The sequence below is a fragment of the Dreissena polymorpha genome, chromosome 12 (assembly GCF_020536995.1).
Source record: "Dreissena polymorpha isolate Duluth1 chromosome 12, UMN_Dpol_1.0, whole genome shotgun sequence".
Lineage (NCBI taxonomy): Eukaryota > Metazoa > Mollusca > Bivalvia > Myida > Dreissenidae > Dreissena > Dreissena polymorpha.
This window is the reverse complement of record NC_068366.1, coordinates 26,340,137-26,356,756: the sequence shown is the minus strand read 5'-3', so window position 1 is coordinate 26,356,756 and position 16,620 is coordinate 26,340,137. Positions and strand designations below refer to the sequence as shown.

General features: G+C 36.3%; 1 protein-coding gene across 7 annotated transcripts in view; it reads left to right on the top strand.

The window, feature by feature from the left end:
- The window catches only part of LOC127852746 (synaptotagmin-7-like), a 263,942-nt gene that overhangs the window by 201,568 nt on the left and 45,754 nt on the right, over positions 1 to 16,620 (top strand). For 6 of the 7 annotated variants that reach the window (XM_052386710.1, XM_052386709.1, XM_052386707.1 and 3 more), the window contains 3 exons: positions 5,378 to 5,404; positions 11,802 to 11,925; positions 13,116 to 13,515. In XM_052386710.1, the coding sequence (XP_052242670.1) occupies positions 5,378 to 5,404; positions 11,802 to 11,925; positions 13,116 to 13,515 (551 nt within the window). The remainder of the gene's footprint in view (positions 1 to 5,377; positions 5,405 to 11,801; positions 11,926 to 13,115; positions 13,516 to 16,620) is intronic. The other variant, XM_052386708.1, reaches the window with a different exon arrangement.

Here is a 16,620-nt window from a genome sequence, read left to right as displayed (position 1 = left end):
TTTGATGGCGCCAATTGCCTTATAATTTCCCTCTGGGGATAACTGGTTTCTGATTATTTTAAGAAGCGCTTAGCATCGAATGTGATATGACTTTTTATGGTGACAGTTTATTCAAGATCAGGTATTTTTATAAAGACAACATTTTTTTCTTGGCCCTATTCACTAAACTGACAAAATCATTTCTATTGAGCAGGCAATTTATGGTAATCTCTTTCTGGAACAGACTCAGCCAGTGCAAACAGCCTCAAGGGCTTTGTCTGTTATCAGATTACTAATTTGCCTTTTGCTGCGGTGCAATACTACATCAGTTTCCTCAGTGTTTGTTTCACCATTCTGGGAATGGGGTGGAGTTCATTTGGATTGGGAAATATTGAATACTTTTGCCTAAAATTGCGAAATTAGTGTTGTTGATTTTATGCCTACAAAATACTTTCAAATTGATAATAAGATTGATTTCAATATTCAAATTTCTAAGACTCAGCTTATAGAGCTGGATTTGGAGATAATTGACATGATTTGTAGATCATTTTTTGGAAACCTTCAATAGGGAATTTTTAGGTCCCATTTGGGAAAAATATATACTTTTTTCCTTTGGGAATGGATTCTCCTACCAGACCCAAATTCGAACGGAAAAAACAACACTGTTCCTGGTTAGGCACAAATGCACTCAATGGAATCTAATACTTTTAATTTTTATGTTAAAATAGACTATGACTTTTGTCCAATATGATGGACAAAACATGGCAACAACTTTGTAAAAGTGGCAAAATGCCATACTGGCAACAATATTTTTAGCCTGTCCGAACCCTGGCCACTTATGTATGTAAATGGTTAGTGTATGCACATACACTTCAAAGGCTATTATGTCCATTATGTGGAAGGCCATATGTCACCACTGTCGGTCAAAAGCTATTCCCTGTCTGTCAAAAGCTATTCATAGCTTATGTTATAATGTTTGTATATCTTACCGACAATAAATAAATATTGATTTGATTTGATTTGACCTATGTGCTCTTACAGCTGACACAAGTTGCCTGAAGAGGTCTGGAGGAATGCAGTTGTTATGGTCAAACATTGCATTAATATACTTAAATATGTGTTAGTTTGCTCTTTATATACAGTGCTTGCCATTTGGATACTATAAAAATAGTAACTGAACATGTCACTAAAAAAATGTGACTTTAAATGTCCACCTTAAAATTCTATATATAAAGTTTCAGCAATTTGTGATCAGAGACTAAGTCAAGTCTATATCCCCTACCTCTATTTCAATTAGACCAGTTATCAGTGATAGTTTCATAAAAACAAATGGTTAAATTGTATTGTTTTGTATATTGTTAAGTTACCAATTGGTCATCATTATACATATAGTAAATTATGCTGTTAAATGGTAGATATAAATTGTTGCAAATTAAAATTATTTATTATATTATTAAATTATTAAATTATATTTATTTTGGGGTGTTGTAATTTGATGGTTGAACATTGAGTAAGTGTTTTCATTCCATAGTTTTCAGCTGTGTGGGCGTTTAGAGTAATTAGTTTATAACACCAAGCAGATGTTGTAATTTGATGGTTTGATGCTGTCACTGAATTATGATTTGATATGATGCATATGATATGAACTCAATTATCAAATACTGCGTAGGCTAGATAGAAATCATGTAACAGATGTCTACAAAAGCGGATAGCAATAGGAGAAATTTAAGATGGCAATGTGACCCATCACTCTTTAATGGCAAACTATAATTTTGAAACTCACAACTAACAGTAAAATTCTTGTGATTAAATCATGATGTACAGTAAGTTTATCAAGATTCTAATCAGGTTAGGTTTCACTGCAGTAAAATTTTATTACTTGGCAATTTAAGTCTTGATTATAATGAACAAGAAATACCTTTAAAAAGATATACGGCGTTGATAGTTCAATGAATGAGATCAAGTATAGCGAATGTCTTTTTCTGTGCAGTTCTTAGCTGCATCACACGTAGTATGGGATGTTACGCGGAGTTTTCGCGGCTTATTTTACATTATTACATATTGCTGGTCATAAACCTATAGATACAAAACAGAAAACCAAAAGAAGAATGGAAGTGAAATTAAAACATATAAGTAAACCGGCCACACGCGAGTATCCGTATTTATAGGCTCGTTCTTCGAACAAACCTGCTTTAGTGATTTGTCGGGCATTTCTATTTGATTCGATTATTAACATTATCGAGAATCATCGCGCTAATGCTTAATACATTAGTCAATATGGTGGAATAATTGTTGTTAAATTAATCAAAAATAATATTTATCATTGTATTGTTGAAAACACATTAAGAATCTATTATTGACATACCATGATTATAATGCTGAATATCTTCATTTAACATATTTCTGGTCTAAAGAAAATTCCCGGTCACCTAGTTCACGGAGAGAATCTTTGTTAAATAAAGATTATTTTCCTGGCCGCGAACTCCGGTGATGACCTGTATATTAACTCTGGCTGCGAATTGACCCGATACCTCGCGGATTGAAATGCAATGCTTTAAAGTGAGGCCTCTCTTCCACTGCTCTTTATACTTGTACATGTTAACATGTTGACAGGAATATGGAAGTAAGTACTTAATATGAGAATTTAAGTATAAACGCTTTTGCCCTGGCAATCCTCTAAAATTAAAAGGTGCACGCACAAACTGTATTGATGTCGAGAATTGAGTGTAAAACTGTTCTATCTATTAAGCCTTTTCATTAGAGATAAAATGGTTTCATGCAGTAAAACAGTGTTACAAAGACGGGGATATGTTTCCAATGTTCTGGTGGTATACTCAAATCAGCCAATGGAATAAATGAAGTGTATTCATTTGTACCAAGCCGCGGGAAATTTTATTTGAATTTTATTGGACACTTACAAAGGTCAGGTAAGGTGAAAAGCTGGCTTAATATAGCTACGCCGAAAAATGATAAAGAAAGTTGTCATCAGGGATCATATTTTCCCGCAACATCAATCGGTCTGGATATAAATGGGGAAAAAGTATCCGAAAATGTATATCCAAAATTATGACAAATTACGTTAAAATAATATACCATTGATTTTGCCATTCATGAAGGTGGTATAATAAATGTACCAGTAAAATTCCCGTAGTCATTTTTTAAATGGGACATACGAGTTTTCTCAACTGGTTTTATCATTTGCTCTTTCATTGTTGTTTCGTGTTGTTTTATCAGACTTTTTTCCATTGTTGTCAATATTAGGGTAATCTGTGTAAGTCTATACCGATGTTTTAAATCGTTGTCGACTCGATAATAGCTTACAAACATGCACTGAACCAAACAAATGTCTGTGCGAAGGTTGGCTACAATCGCGCATGGGTTGGCTACTGACAATAACAAAACAAAATAATTAAGAAATAATTCGTGTACGTTATAGTTTGTTGTCAAATAACCCAGGGCAGATAGTTTAGATGCATAGGGATTAAATCACGAGAGTGAAGCACAAGTGATATTAAACCACGCATCTTATTTTCCGGTCGTGGGTTATTCAACAACAAACTATAAAGTTCACGAATTATTTCGATTGTAACGCGTTTTTTACTAAATGAATGAAAGTCGCGGATCTGATCGACAGAACAGCCGAAAGTTATTTTTATGGGCGGAACTTCATATAAAATAGTACACAAGAAAAATAATATACATTGTATAAATCAATTATATTATCGGATTATTACACTGGTTGAAAATATATCGGCATGTTTTGTTTAGTTACAGCGCGTGCTTTCAGTGTATAAGGTGCACAATTTATGACCACCCTCGTTTATTTCGGACGCGTCTTTAATCCGCTGTTCACAAGTTTTTGATTCTTGGTCTGACGTGCAATAAACCGGTCCTGACTGGTTTAGAGACTGCAGCGAATGGTTTATCACACCTAATCGAGATAAGATATGAATGTCATTAGGGGGTGTTAGCATGTGCACTGTGTAATCGATTTCATGACATGGGAATTTTAGCAAACAAAATCAGACAGACTGTTAAGGATTTTCAATAGGTCTTTCACGACCCCAATCAGTCTAGGACCAACAAAACCGAAAAAAATATGATCCCTGGTTGTCATATAAGCTTCTGCCTATTCATAATGTTTAGCCAGACAGTTAATTTCAAACAGTGAAGTCCATTTGTTTTGATTTCCAGTATTGATTTGTGCTTATAATCATATGGGGAATATTCAATATTCATAGATGTCAAGGCATCATAGGTACTTGAAAGATCCCATGGGAATGTAACTTATAGTTCATGAAGATATGAACATTTCGGGAGAATTTTTTTAGAGGAATGTAGAATGAGCGCGTATTGGTAAGGGAAAGCACATCTGTGCTTGCTGTCTGAGTGCAGATTTATAACAGCAAAAGTTCTAGTGGGTTCATTGGTAAGGGAATGTCCTAGGTAAAATCATGACAGAGGATCCATTTTGTTGCAGGTAAGGGAAGATTCCATGGTAATAGGAGACATTTTATAAAATGATTGCTGCAATAATTCCTAATCATGTAACTTTATGTCCTGCAAAAGGAACATTTTTCCCTTCAGTTGAAGCATGCAGATAATCAGGGGTAGGGGATTCAGAAAGGACAAGTTCTCCTTAGTTGAGAGAAGTGGACCTGATGTTCTATATCTATCCTTAAAGGAGCCTTTTCACAGATTTTGGCATTTTTTAACTTATTCATTAAATGCTTTATATTGATAAATGTAAACATTGGATCGTAAAAGCTTCAGTAAAAAAATCAAGAATAAAATTTAAAAAATGAAAAGAACATTGCCCGGAGCAGGTTTCGAACCAGTGACCCCTGGAGTCCTGCCACAGTCCTGAAGTAAAAACGCTCTAGCTTACTGAGCTATTCCGCCGAGTACACATACTTGACGTATTTTATACCTTATATAAGCAATCTTCGTAGTTTCACAAAATTTAACGACAAAAACAGAACTCTCCAAATTATTCAATCGTTTCGCGTTGCAACGCTTTATAATTTTTAGATTTTAAAATCGTCAAAAGATGCATATAATGGCTATATTAGAGCATGGTAAATGTTCAGTATTACTGTTTCCTCACAAATATCATAACTAAAACGAAAATGTGCGAATCTGAAACAACTTTTTTCAATTTTGTCAATTTACCAAAGCGTGAAAAGATCCCTTTAATGAGTTATTAAATACTAACATGAACATGGGCATTGTTACTTTACAATCAGACATCATTTTGTTGAAAATGAAAATGTGTGATTGTTCAACAAGCAAACAAAGTGGAACTTTGGGATATTTACAAATATTGGTAATATTGATTGGAATCACTGGTGAATATAATAGAGCACATTACAATTTGGTTTAATTTTTATCCTTGCAGGCAGTTTATTGAGACTATAATTGATAGGTAAACAACAGGGGCCTGTATGGACAGCTTCAAGGGAAAGTATTTCATGAACAGGCCTTTACCTGGATATTTTTTGGAAATATGCAGTTTTGGGGATTGCGATATGTTTTTCGCAAAATGTCTTCTGATTTTGGAAAAACTGATTTAATGTAAATCTCAATAATAATTCAAAATTATTTACAAAATCATCTGAATCATTTTAATATACTTTGTTAGGTGTAATTGAGATAAATTTGATCATGCGAGTTTTCCCTGTGGAGCTTTTTGATGGCCTTTTGAGTTTAACAGTTACACATGTTCTGGTTATTGAATTTCTGTTAACTCTTTCAGTGCTGGAACCAAATTTTGAAGGCCTTTGCAAACAGTTTGGATCCAGATGAGATGCCACAGAATGTGGTGTCTCATCAGGATCCAAACTGTTTGCTATTCTGATTGTATTCTGTGAAAAAAAATTGAAGAAAATGCTAATTTTAGAAATTCAGCAGAATACATTTAAGCAGAAGACAAATTTCCCAGCATGCAAAGGGTTAATTAACAGTTCATGTCTGTTCAGTTATTATTATTTTTATGCCCCCCTTCGAAGAAGAGGGGGTATATTGCTTTGCTCATGTCGGTTGGTCTGTCGGTCTGTCGGTTGGTTGGTCCACCAGGTGGTTTCCGGATGATAACTCAAGAACGCTTGGGCCTAGGATCATGAAACTTCATAGGAACATTGATCATGACTCGCAGATGACCCCTATTGATTTTGAGGTCACTAGGTCAAAGGTCAAGGTCACTGTGACCCGAAATAGTAAAATGGTTTCCGGATGATAACTCAAGAACGCTTATGCCTAGAATCATGAAACTTGATAGGTAGATTGATCAGGACTCGCAGATGACCCCTAGTGATTTTCAGGTCACTAGGTCAAAGGTCAAGGTCACGTTGACCCGAAATAGTAAAATGGTTTGCGGATGATAACTCAAGAACGCTTATGCCTAGAATCATGCAACTTCATAGGTAGATTGATAATGACTGGCAGATGACCCCTATTGATTTTGAGGTCACTAGGTCAAAGGTCAAGGTCACGGTGACCCGAAATAGTAAAATGGTTTCCGGATGATAACTCAAGAACGCTTATGCTAAGAATCATGAAACTTCATAGGTAGATTGGTAATGTTTGGCAGATGACCCGTATTGATTTCCAGGTCACTAGGTCAAAGGTCAAGGTCACGGTGACCCGAAATAGTAAAATGGTTTCCGGATGATAACTCAAGAACGCTTATGCCTAGGATCATGAAACTTGATAGGTAGATTGATAATGACTCGCAGATGACCCCTATTGATTTTCAGTTCACTAGGTCAAAGGTCAAGGTCATGGTGACCCAAAATAGTAAAATGGTTTCCAGATGATAACTCAATAACGCTTATGCCTAGGATCATGAAACTTCATAGGTACATTGATCATGACTCGCAGATGACCCCTATTGATTTTGAGGTCACTAGATCAAAGGACAAGGTCATGGTGACCCGAAATAGTAAAATGGTTTCCGGATGATAACTCAATAACGCTTATGCCTAGGATCATGAAACTTCATAGGTACATTGATCATGACTCGCAGATGACCCCTATTGATTTTGAGGTCACTAGGTCAAAGGTCAAGGTCACTGTGACCCGAAATAGTAAAATGGTTTCCGGATGATAACTCAAGAACGCTTATGCCTAGAATCATGAAACTTGATAGGTAGATTGATCAGGACTCGCAGATGACCCCTAGTGATTTTCAGGTCACTAGGTCAAAGGTCAAGGTCACGTTGACCCGAAATAGTAAAATGGTTTGCGGATGATAACTCAAGAACGCTTATGCCTAGAATCATGCAACTTCATAGGTAGATTGATAATGACTGGCAGATGACCCCTATTGATTTTGAGGTCACTAGGTCAAAGGTCAAGGTCACGGTGACCCGAAATAGTAAAATGGTTTCCGGATGATAACTCAAGAACGCTTATGCTAAGAATCATGAAACTTCATAGGTAGATTGGTAATGTTTGGCAGATGACCCGTATTGATTTCCAGGTCACTAGGTCAAAGGTCAAGGTCACGGTGACCCGAAATAGTAAAATGGTTTCCGGATGATAACTCAAGAACGCTTATGCCTAGGATCATGAAACTTGATAGGTAGATTGATAATGACTCGCAGATGACCCCTATTGATTTTCAGTTCACTAGGTCAAAGGTCAAGGTCATGGTGACCCAAAATAGTAAAATGGTTTCCAGATGATAACTCAATAACGCTTATGCCTAGGATCATGAAACTTCATAGGTACATTGATCATGACTCGCAGATGACCCCTATTGATTTTGAGGTCACTAGATTAAAGGACAAGGTCATGGTGACCCGAAATAGTAAAATGGTTTCCGGATGATAACTCAATAACGCTTATGCCTAGGATCATGAAACTTCATAGGTACATTGATCATGACTGGCAGATGACCCCTATTGATTTTGAGGTCACTAGGTCAAAGGTCAAGGTCACTGTGACCCGAAGTAGTAACATGGTTTCCGGATGATAACTGAAGAACGCTTATGCCTAGGATCATGAAACTTGATAGGTAGATTGATCAGGACTCGCAGATGACCCCTATTGATTTTCAGGTCACTAGGTCAAAGGTCAAGGTCACAGTGACAAAAAACATATTCACACAATGGCTGTCACTACAACGTAGAGCCCATATGGGGGGCATGCATGTTTTACAAACAGCCCTTGTTCCAACCTATAAAGCTGTATGGTTTACTTTTACTATAAAGTTCATTAATTGGTCCTGTGTCCAATGCTCCTTTGCACAAAATGACCGCTTCAGCTTCCCAGACGTGCATGTTGTTGGGGGGCCATGACGTGCATGTTGTTGGGGGGCCCAGAGGTGCATGTTGTTGGGGGGGGGGGGGGGCAATTAACATATCCTGTGATCAACAGGATGTAAAATAGTGAAATATAAGACACAAGTTGTCCTGCTTTTTTATAAGGCAATATAATTACAGAGGGATGATAGATGTTATCCAGGTCTCCTTAGTTTAGGAAAACCACATAGTATCAGTAGGTACACACAACGCTGGTCAATTTTATTTACCAACATTGTTTCAATCAGTAAGTTATAGTAGATAGTCAGTTAATAATTTTTTAGGATTCTTAATGCAGGATCTTGGTTTATTCCATCAGATTAGTGGGTTAGTCCAAAATCAAGCAACTTCCAAAGTACGTCTATCGAACACACGTGATAGAGTTTTAAGCACGTAATTATTTATGTTTTTCAACAATTAACATTAATTTTGTCAAAATTGACCTCATGATCTTTTAGGATCTTATGCAACCCATAGGTCATCATGTTTGGTTACTAAAAACATTTAGGGACAAACATTGAAGATGTCTGCCTTCTTTCAAGCCCGTAAAAAGTGTCCGTAATTTACATCAAATACAGTCAATAATTATTTCGTCTTCTTATGTTTATCAAGGAAACATTATAATAGAATACGTCCCACGAGAATCTGGTCAATATTTAGAGCACATGTTAGAGCAACTGATGTTACCAGCAAATATACCATAAATGTTAATTTCCAATATGAAGGTCTGCATGAATGTTGATGAGAATGAATAAGGAATTGCCAAGCACTGACCAACAGTTCTTCTGGATTAACATTCAATGTAGGTGCACAAAAGTGGAACAAACTGGATTTATTAATGAAAATATCCAAACGAAGGTAAAATATTTTATTTTTTTAAATATTGTTTATTCCCTCGTCATCATGATAATGGCGGAATGCATATTTTGTTACCCCTTTCTTTGTGCGTGTGTTTATGTGTGTGTATGTGTGGGAATTTTTATGTCCGGCTCATAACTTGCGAATTTAAAACTAATTGGCTTAAATGATGAAGACAATTTGTCTTTACAAAAAGCATGCGGATTTATTCAAGAATGAGGTCACAGGTGAAACTTGCAGTTTTTGCATATTACTTTTATGAATATGGTGAAATTACATGTCTTGTCAAGCCCATGACTGTAATTTGGGTAAGGGAATTCGAATTATTACATTTTCATAAATGATCATTTTATCAAGATGATGTATTGCATGCACTTTTGTTTCTACACTTGATCAATTTTTGGACATGACCTATCACTTATAACACATGTTTTGTTAGCTTTTAAGTCAAGGTCACACATAGAAGTAAACAATCAAATGTGGGTATCATTTGATAATAATGATAAAAATGGATTGCTATAATTCACCATGCAACAAAGAAGCATGAGCATGCTTGGATACTGTATTGGAAACATAAAAAAATAACAAAGCCCCAAACATTCTTGATGGATGTTTGCATATTTGGTAGTTTTGCTTCTTTTGTGATCTCTAGACTATTTCATTTTGCATATTGATTTATCTAAAAACAGTTCAGGCAAGGCAAAGGCAAAAGATTTTTGTCACTGTTTATTTCTCAGCCAAGTTATATCTGCCAAGCTGTCCAGTCCATTTTCTTGTGCACAATTACATGCCGTCTTCAATTCTTTTTGCCATTACTTTTACAGGAGCAATTAAATATTTTTCAATTTCTGTTGGAGAGTTTTTTGCATAATTGTTTCATTATAGCAAAGATGGTCCCCATTCCAGTTCTATTATCAGGGAAATGGCAGGGACATTTATTTCAATTTCATTGCTGGGTTTTACCATACCACTAAATTGAGATCTGACTTGAGTCAGATACATGAATTATAATATTTAAAGTTGCTGACTCATCATATATTATTTTTTCAATGGCTTGTATCTTTCTAAAAATTTGCAGTTTAAGCAAAATCATAAGTTGACTTGTTGAATCAAAAACTTTAAGACATGCTATTAAAAGAATTGTATGTCCTTATATTGAAGGTAACTATTGTCGGTTGCAGACCATATCAAACATAGGAAGGCTGCTTAAGCAATCATGCCAGCAATCTGCAAATGTGCATAGAAACACTACTAGGTTGATTTGCTATTGATTACCTCTTGCTAATTAAGGGTTTATATTGATTAAGTTGGCTGCAAAATGTATACAGTGAGAAATCTTTTGTTAGCAACATATGACCCAACGTTAATTGATGGCAATATTATGCCAAATCTGTTGATCTTTACTTTTACAAAATTAGCAAAATAAATGAAATAAAATAGTTAATATTTTATTTTTAGGTGTATTTTTTTAAGTAAAATTATTGTATTGATATACAAACTATCCAATGACAGTTACTTGAAAACTTAAAAAAACTGCACTTGTTTATGTATTGGTTTGTCTAGTTTCCCATAAATACTCAGTACTTTATTTGATGATATTTGCCTCTTTTGATTAAACTAATCTTGTTAAAAGCTTGTTTTTATTTCCCATGTAATTTATGGAAATGGTTTTTGCCCTTCATCATTTTTTTTCAATATTGTTTCATGTATTTCTGATTAATGCCACTGTAAATGTTGAATTACATAAGAACATGCTGTTAATGTTCTTATTACTATTCATAAGATGGTTGGATTAGATTGTCAACATCTTGAGATTTTTCCAGCGCAGACGCACACAAACATTGAAAGCTCAGGGCTCAGAGCGACATCCATTTTCCCCTTTTTTGACAAAAATGTCTGGCAGATGCAGAGAGTTCAGGTCTCATCTGAGAATTAATATTGCATAATCAGGAAACAATGATTGATTAACATGCACACTCTGCTATTCCTCAGATGAATATCGTGAGGAACCACAGGCATTTTTTAGAAAAGATTGAACGATAAATAAGCATTTAATAGCATTTGTGAAGCCATTTTTACCATAATAGCCATAACACAGTTTTGTTATAACACAAAAGTAATGGCTTGTATGATGTCTTACGATCTTCTAAGTAGACATTGATCTGTAGTTAGGGCAAAAAAAAGGCCTGCTGGTTCCTCACAATATTATTCATCTCGGGAATAGCAGAGTGTGCATGTTAATTTATCTTCATCACATAAGTATGAAAGCTGCTTTCAATATACCATATATTGTAAACATTAATAAAAATAAACTTAAGTATAACTGCAATTGAAACACTACTTTTGGTGCTTAATCTGAAAAAAAATTGCTATGAACACTAGTATAATGTAGCCTTGTTGCGGAAAACTGGTCTTAATGCATGTGTCTCTAGTGTTGCCCCCAACAAGCCTGTGCATGCAGTCTGCACAGGCATGTCTGGGACAAAACTTTCAGCTTAAACTGGACTTTAAACAAAAATACAATTGAAACGGTAATTTGTGTCCATTATTAGCCTGTGCAGACTCTTAAGGCTAATATTGGAAGATAGCACATGCATTAAGCCAAAGTTCGGCATTATTATAGTGGCTAAATTATTCATCTTACATGTGTTATGGTTGCAGGTTTGAGCGTCCGGAGCGCCGTGTTGTCACGGAGACGGTGCAGCCTCCACGCTCCTCCAGCGCCGCCCTCAATGAGGCCCTGGCGCAGCGCCGGGAACAGACATACAACACCATCTCTACCAGGGTACCATAACACCTCAGTCACCAACAAATCAAACACTCTGCCCACTTAGTTATCTTGCATAGGACGCTCATTCTGTTATTACAACTTTTTTTGTCACACCATGTGGGGGCAATTTAAGCAGTATTTGATTGGCTGTAGTATTATTGACAGCTTGACAGTTGTGGCATAATACTCGTACAATTCTTGATAACATACCCCTATTTGAATCCTAATGTGAATATAAGACAATATTTTATGTCTTCCTGGTTTCTCTCTTGTTCTCAAGAGCAAGGGACAAATCCATGCTGCATGAAGACAACTGCTTATTGACCAGTTTTAAGCCATAGGCAAAACACTAACCTTCTTGTAAAATGATACAATAATGGATGTCCTGACATTACTACTGCTTTACCCGAGGATGGTACTTTCAAAAGAGATTTATAATTGAATTACTACTCTGTTTTCTGATGCACAAAGCAGTAAACTATTGATTAGCATTGACCCTCCATTCGTCACTTTAGACATCTCATTCAGGCTGACTGGTTTTTACTGGGCTGATTTTTCAAGGTTGTTCTTTGTAATGAGCTGTTAATTTCTCATTTTGTAATTTAATGATCAAATAAGTCTTGAAGGAAGTATAAGAAACAGTGAACTTTACTTTTTAATTGTTGTCTTTTATTTCAAATAGCAAGTAAAGATAGGTGATACAGAATTATGCATGTTATACCTGTTTTCCTGCTCTTGTGCAGTATAGGATTTCTTTTATCTTGTTTTTCCTACCAGAACACCAATAGAAATGGTATGTCTTCTTATGATGTTTCCAACGGCAATGATATTTTTCTTATTATATTGTGTTTCCAATTTGCAATGACATGTCCTGTAATTTTTAAGCTGCCAATGACAATGATATTTCCTGGCATTGTCCTGTTGTTAATCACAAAGACATGTCCTATTATTTTGATACAAAATGCAACAGTATGTCCACTACTTCAATTGCTTCCAAAAGCTATAGCATTTCCCCCTTTTTTCTAATGTTGACAATCGAAATGGAATGTCCTTTATTTTTTATGGTTTCAAATGTCTTCTCTTATTCTTATGATGACCATGGCAATGGTATGCCATCTAACTCTTTTTTTCTATAAGCAACAATATTTACTATATTTTGATAATTGCCAATAGTAAATCCTGTAACTATATTCATTTCTTTCCAGCCTCCCGCCAATGGCAGCCCTGCAACTGCAAAGGGCAGCGGGGCCAGTGTTGAGAACGGGGACACAGAGAGTCTCTGGAAGGGTGTACGTAACTTTGCGAGCATGTTCATGGAGGAAGGAGCCGAGGGTGAGGATGGGGCGGGGGCAATGGAGGCTGAACCAGTGGATGGGCTCGACTACCATCTGGGGAAAATACAGATTGCTCTCAGCTATGACTTTCAAACCCTCACATTGACACTGAAAATACTTCAAGCTCAACAGTTACCAGCGAAGGATTTTACGGGAACTAGTGACCCTTATGTTAAGATCCTCTTGTTACCAGATAAAAGACACAAATTGTTGACTAAAGTGAAAAAGAAAAACTTGAATCCTAGATGGAATGAGTGTTTTCTATTTGAAGGTATGTTTCCCTTTACTTTTTATTCGAAAATATCAGATTCTGATGAGCACTACTAGCCAATTTTGACAGTTTTGTGCCATCCTTTATTAAAAGGTACTGTCTTTATAATGACCCGTAATGATTTCATACTTTTGCCCCTTTAATCTTTGTGTGGTTATTTGCGTCTGTAAGCCACAAGTTAGAAGAAGGAATAATTATTGAAGGTGAAGGAACTTGCAAACATAAATTTCAGCGGCAAATCAAAGCTAACCACAGCACAGTCGTAGCTTTTAAATTACAAATTTTACTAAATGATTTTGGCTATCAAACAGTATTCAGTGTTGTTTTTTTTCACCATTTTGGTAATGGGGCAGGGTCCCTTTGAATTGGGGAAAATTAGCGGCATTTTGACTAAAATTTGGAAATTATTGTTGTATCTGTTTTGCTAAAAAAATGCTTCAGATTGCCAATAGAAGTGTTTTCAGTAATATTTTTATGCTTCCCCAAAAAAATATTTGGAGTAGCGTATAGTCGCTGCTTCGTCTGTCCGTGCGTGTGTCCATGTGTCTGTCCGTCCTTGCACAATTTTTGTCCGGGCTATTTCTCAGCAACTAGCGACCGGATTTCAATGAAACTTTATGGGAAGCTTCACTACCAAGAGGAGATGTGCATATTATCAGCCAGTTCTGGTCGGATGATTTTTCACAGAGTTATGGCCCTTTGAAATTTTCCATTAACTGTACATGTAGTGCAATTCTTGTCCGGGCTATTTCTCAGCAACTAATGACCAGAATTCAATGAAACTTTAAGGGAAGCTTTACTACCAAGAGGAGATGTGCATATAATCAGCCAGTTCTGGTCGGATGATTTTTCACAGAGTTATGGCCCTTTCAAATTTTCCATGATTTGTACATATATTGCAATTCTTGTCCGGGCTATTTCTCAGCAACTAATGACAGGAATTCAATGAAACATTATGGGAAGCTTGGATTCCAAGAGGAGATGTGCATATTATCAGCCCGTTCTCGTCAGATGATTTTTCACAGAGTTATGGCCCTTTGAAATTTTCCATTGTACATATAGTGCAATTATTGTCTGAGCTATTTCTCAGCAACTTTTTATGGGAATTCAATGAAACTTTATGGGAAGCTTCACTACAAACAGGAGATGTGCATATTATCAGCCCGTTATGGTCGGATGATTTTTCACAGAGTTATGGCCCTTTGAAATTTTCTATAAACTGTGCATATAGTGCAATTCTTGTCCCGGCTATTTCTCACCAACGACTGACTGGAATACAATGAAGATTTATGGGAAGCTAAACTACCTTGAGGAGATGCGCATGTTATTAGTGGGTTCTGGTTAGATGATTTATTTAGAGAGTTATGGCCCTTTGAAATTTTTAAGTTGTTAAACCATCCTTCGTATTATTTTGTCCAAAGTTATGCCCCTCAAGACGTTTCCTTTTATCTGAATATATAGTGCAATATTGTGAAAAAAAAAAATTTGGAGAGCATCACCCGTCTTGGACGGTTTCTTGTTTACCTAGGTTGAACTTACATGGCTGGATAGGAGATGAACAAGATGTTAAAAAAAATGTAAAAAGATAAGGTCCTATTTGGGAAAAATATATACTTTTTCTATTGGAACTCCAGGGGCCGAATACCGGTGTAACAGGCCATTTTTTCCCCCCTGGCCACTTTTTCCCAGGGGAAAAAAGGGACTAGTCCATTTTTTCCCCGGGGAAAAAGTGGCCTAGGCCAATTCTTCCCCCCCTAGTCCAATTCTTCCCCCCCTGATTTTTCATTTAATATATCTTTCCGTCTACACCTTTCGTCCAGTTTTCCCCCCCTGGCCAGTTTTTCCCCCCTAACATGTAAAAGTAGTTTTAATATCAGAGTTTGATTGAGAGTTGCTAAAACTGCCTCCACACCCTTATCTTTTATTTTACTTATCTTTTACATTTATATTTCACTTTTCTTCCAGTTTTTCTCCCCTGGCCAGTTTTTCCCCCCTACCATGTACAAGTAGTTTTAACAACAGAATTTGATCGAGAATTTGCTAAAACTGCCTCCACCCCCTTATCTTTTATCTTACTTATCTTTTACATTTATTCTTCACTTTTTGGACAGTTTTTCCCCCCATGGCAAGTTTTTCCCCCTTAACATGTAAAAGTAGTTTTAACAACAGAATTTGATTGAGAGTTGCTTAAACTGCCTCAACCCCCTTATCTTTTATTTTACTTCTATTTTACATTTTTTCTACACCTTTCTGCAAATTCCCCCCCGCCCCCCCCCTGAAAATTGGTAAGAATGTTCATCTCAATGAAATCTAGGTTAAGTTAGGGAAAGTGGGTCATGTGTGTTCCAAAACTAGGTCACCAGACCAAATCACAGAAACGGTTAGTTAACACTCCAGAGGTCACTTTTCATACCAATCTTCATGAAAATTGGTCAGAACCTTCATCTCAATGAAATATAGGTTGAATTTGAAAGTAGGTGATAGGTAGTCAAAAACTAGGTCATTAGGTCAAATTATAGAAAACTTTCGTTAACTCTCTAGATGTCATATTTTCTTCCTGATCTTCATGAAAATGGGTCACAATGTCCATCTCTATCAAATCATTACCTGAGTTTGGAAGTTGGTCATGTGCAGGCAAAAGCTAGGTGACAACTAAGTCAAATCATACAAAATGTTTGTTTGCAATCTAGAAGGAGTTTCAGGCGAGCGATACAGGACCCTCTTGTTCATTCACTTTTAGGCCATTTTTCCCCCTTGGCCAGTTTTTCCCCCCTACCATTTGGTTTCGTTCCAAAGACCACTTATACACTAAATTTTATCTTTTGACAATTACTTTGGGGGGCGAGGGGGGATTGGCCGAGGGGAGAAAAATGGCCAAGAGTCATGTTGCTATTAATTCTTTAAGTAGGGGGAGGGGGAAATTGGCGAAGGGAAGACAAAAAAATTAAGAGTCATGTTGCTATTAATTCTTAGGAAGGGAGGGGGGAAAGATTGGCCGAGGGTGAAAAAAGTGCCAAGAGTCATGTTGCAATTAATTTTTTAAGTAGGGGGAAAATTTGGCCAAGGGGGGGAAAGATTGGCCTGGGCCAATTTTTCCCTGGGGGA